Here is a 2426-nt window from a genome sequence, read left to right on the forward strand (position 1 = left end):
TTCAAAAATAAACAAATAAAACTATTCTTTAATCTTATCAACATTTTAATACATTATAATTACTCTTAAATCATTTAACTAAGGGAGGAGTTGACACTCTTAAAGTCAATGATTGAACATCATCCTTCAACGTCTTCTTTATTAATTGAATTAGCATCAAATTTATTCGATAGAGACATAAGATGCTAGAGGGTAGTTATTGTACATACTTATCTTAAATACTCCAATTTGACAAGTGTCTATTTTTATTTATTTTAATTTTACAGTATAAAATTATAGTATACAGTTATCCTTAAGATGTGATACCAACAAAAATGATTAAACACTATAAAAAATAATTACTCCACAAGCTTTCACAAGAAATGCACAAGCATAATTATATAATCATGGATTATAAAATTTACATGTAAAGTTATAATTTGTTTAAAATAATATTTATGATGATTAATTTTAATAAAGGCGTAAGAATTCACGAGCCAAGCAGATTTAATTGTCACTCTTTATTTTTAATTACTTGTTATAATCCAAATACATTCATAAACATTATTAAATTAAAGCACCTATATATATATAATCGATCTAATAACTAACTTACCATATTATTGTCATACATTGCATCTTATCAAAGTAAATAAACCCAAGAAAAAACTTTAAAAAAAAAATGATGGCAATGTCTCCTTTGTTATGCCCTACTAATTTGGGATGGGAGTATCCCTTAGAATTAGACACAAACCAAAATTTTGATAACCTCGATTTCGATATCGATTCTATGTTTCTTGCTACTTCTCAAGCTCAAGATTGTGGCGTTAGTCATCAAGTAGTGTCTAGTGATCATGTTAAGCAAAGTGAATCGCCACAGAATACAAGCTCAACAGATCAATTTGATAATAATCCTTTGTTATCGAAGAAGCTTAATCATAATGCGAGTGAGAGAGATCGAAGAAAGAAGATTAATGACATGTATTCCTCTCTACGTGCTTTGCTTCCAGCAACTGATCATAGGGTAAGTACAATTTTTAGAACAATTATTTTTTCTATCATTTCCTCTAATTTTTACAAGAAAAAGGGTTTATAGTGTATTTATAACATATAATAAAATTGCTAGTTTATAAGGAAAATCTATTATTCAAACTAGTACAATATTTACCATTGTTAAGACAAAGTTATTATAAACTATAGCAATATATATTTTCGTGTCAACTGAATTTTCCTTAACTATAGTAAATATTTTTTTGGAAAAATCATTGCTAGGTGACTAGGTCCTATCAATTTATTGACATAAATTTTCACAAGACGTGGTAAAAATAACGTTAATTATATGGTGTTCTTATCCAACATACGTTATTCTTACGTGCAAATATATATGTTACATATTATTGCAATCATTAATTAATTTCTAACATGCTTAAATTACGTTGCAGAAAAAACTAAGCATTCCAGCAACAGTTGGACGTGTGCTTGAATATATACCTCAACTACAAAAGGAAGTGGATAAATTAGCTCGTAAGAAAGAAGTATATTTATCAAAAATATCAGCTTTACAAGGAAATGTTGGGAAAATTATTCAAGAAGAAAACCCTAAAAAATGCATAATTGATGAAACGACGTCGTGTTCGATTTCTTCAAATAAATCGGGTGATAAAGAAATTGTGATCCAAATATCAACAGTTGAGAGGATATCAATATGTGAGGTGCTTTTGGTGCTTGAGAAGAATGGTTATCTTGTTATTGATGTTTCATCTTTTCAATCTTTTGGAGGAAGGACTTTCTACAATATCCATTTATGGGTAAGTTTTCTGAATTTCATTATTATTTAGCATAAAAGGTGTCTAGGACGAATTAGATAATTTACGAGGAATAATTGAAATGACTAGTCCAATTAGAACTATGGTTGGTCCACTGTAAAACTCGCTAATTTTGAAATTATTATCGTCTCTATTTGAGTGACCTGTATTGTTTATATTTTAATTTTCCTACCAAACCTATGTAAAGTAAAGTATCAATCCAGTCATGTGACACGTTCTAATATGTGTATGTTGTTGTAACAGACGGAAGGAGGTCACGGAAGGTACAACGTAAACTTTGAAAAGTTAAATGAAGTGTTGTTGTCTCTTCTTCAAGAGCAAAAGCAGAAGCAAATGCAGATGTATTCCTAGTGTATTTGGTGGAGGAATGACCAAGTATATATACAACTCGTATATGCAAATGCTTTTTTCCTTTTTCGTTTTGCTTGTTGTATAGAAAGCTATATATAAAGGATATATATAGTGGAGCAATATATATATAGTTGGAGCTTAATCCAAATTCTAGTTATCAACTTACAAGATTTAATGATCTAAGTTAGTTGACATTCATGTAATTTAAATGTTTTAAGAGCAGTTATAAAACTTATTGAGATGTCTAAAGCTGTAGATTTCAATCACACG

The 2426-nt window shown here is 28.9% G+C and overlaps 1 protein-coding gene across 1 annotated transcript; it reads left to right on the top strand.

The window, feature by feature from the left end:
• The first annotated feature begins 664 nt into the window (after positions 1-664).
• Positions 665-2156, top strand: LOC145581364 (transcription factor ORG2-like). Its single transcript, XM_081638383.1, has 3 exons — positions 665-1003; positions 1422-1787; positions 2049-2156. Exons 1-3 carry the CDS (start codon positions 665-667, stop codon positions 2154-2156), a joined length of 813 nt encoding a protein of 270 aa, XP_081494509.1.
• Positions 2157-2426: the final 270 nt, after the last annotated feature.

Source organism: Chenopodium album, chromosome 15, assembly GCF_948465745.1.
Source record: "Chenopodium album chromosome 15, dcCheAlbu1.1, whole genome shotgun sequence".
NCBI classification, from domain to species: Eukaryota; Viridiplantae; Streptophyta; class Magnoliopsida; order Caryophyllales; family Amaranthaceae; genus Chenopodium; species Chenopodium album.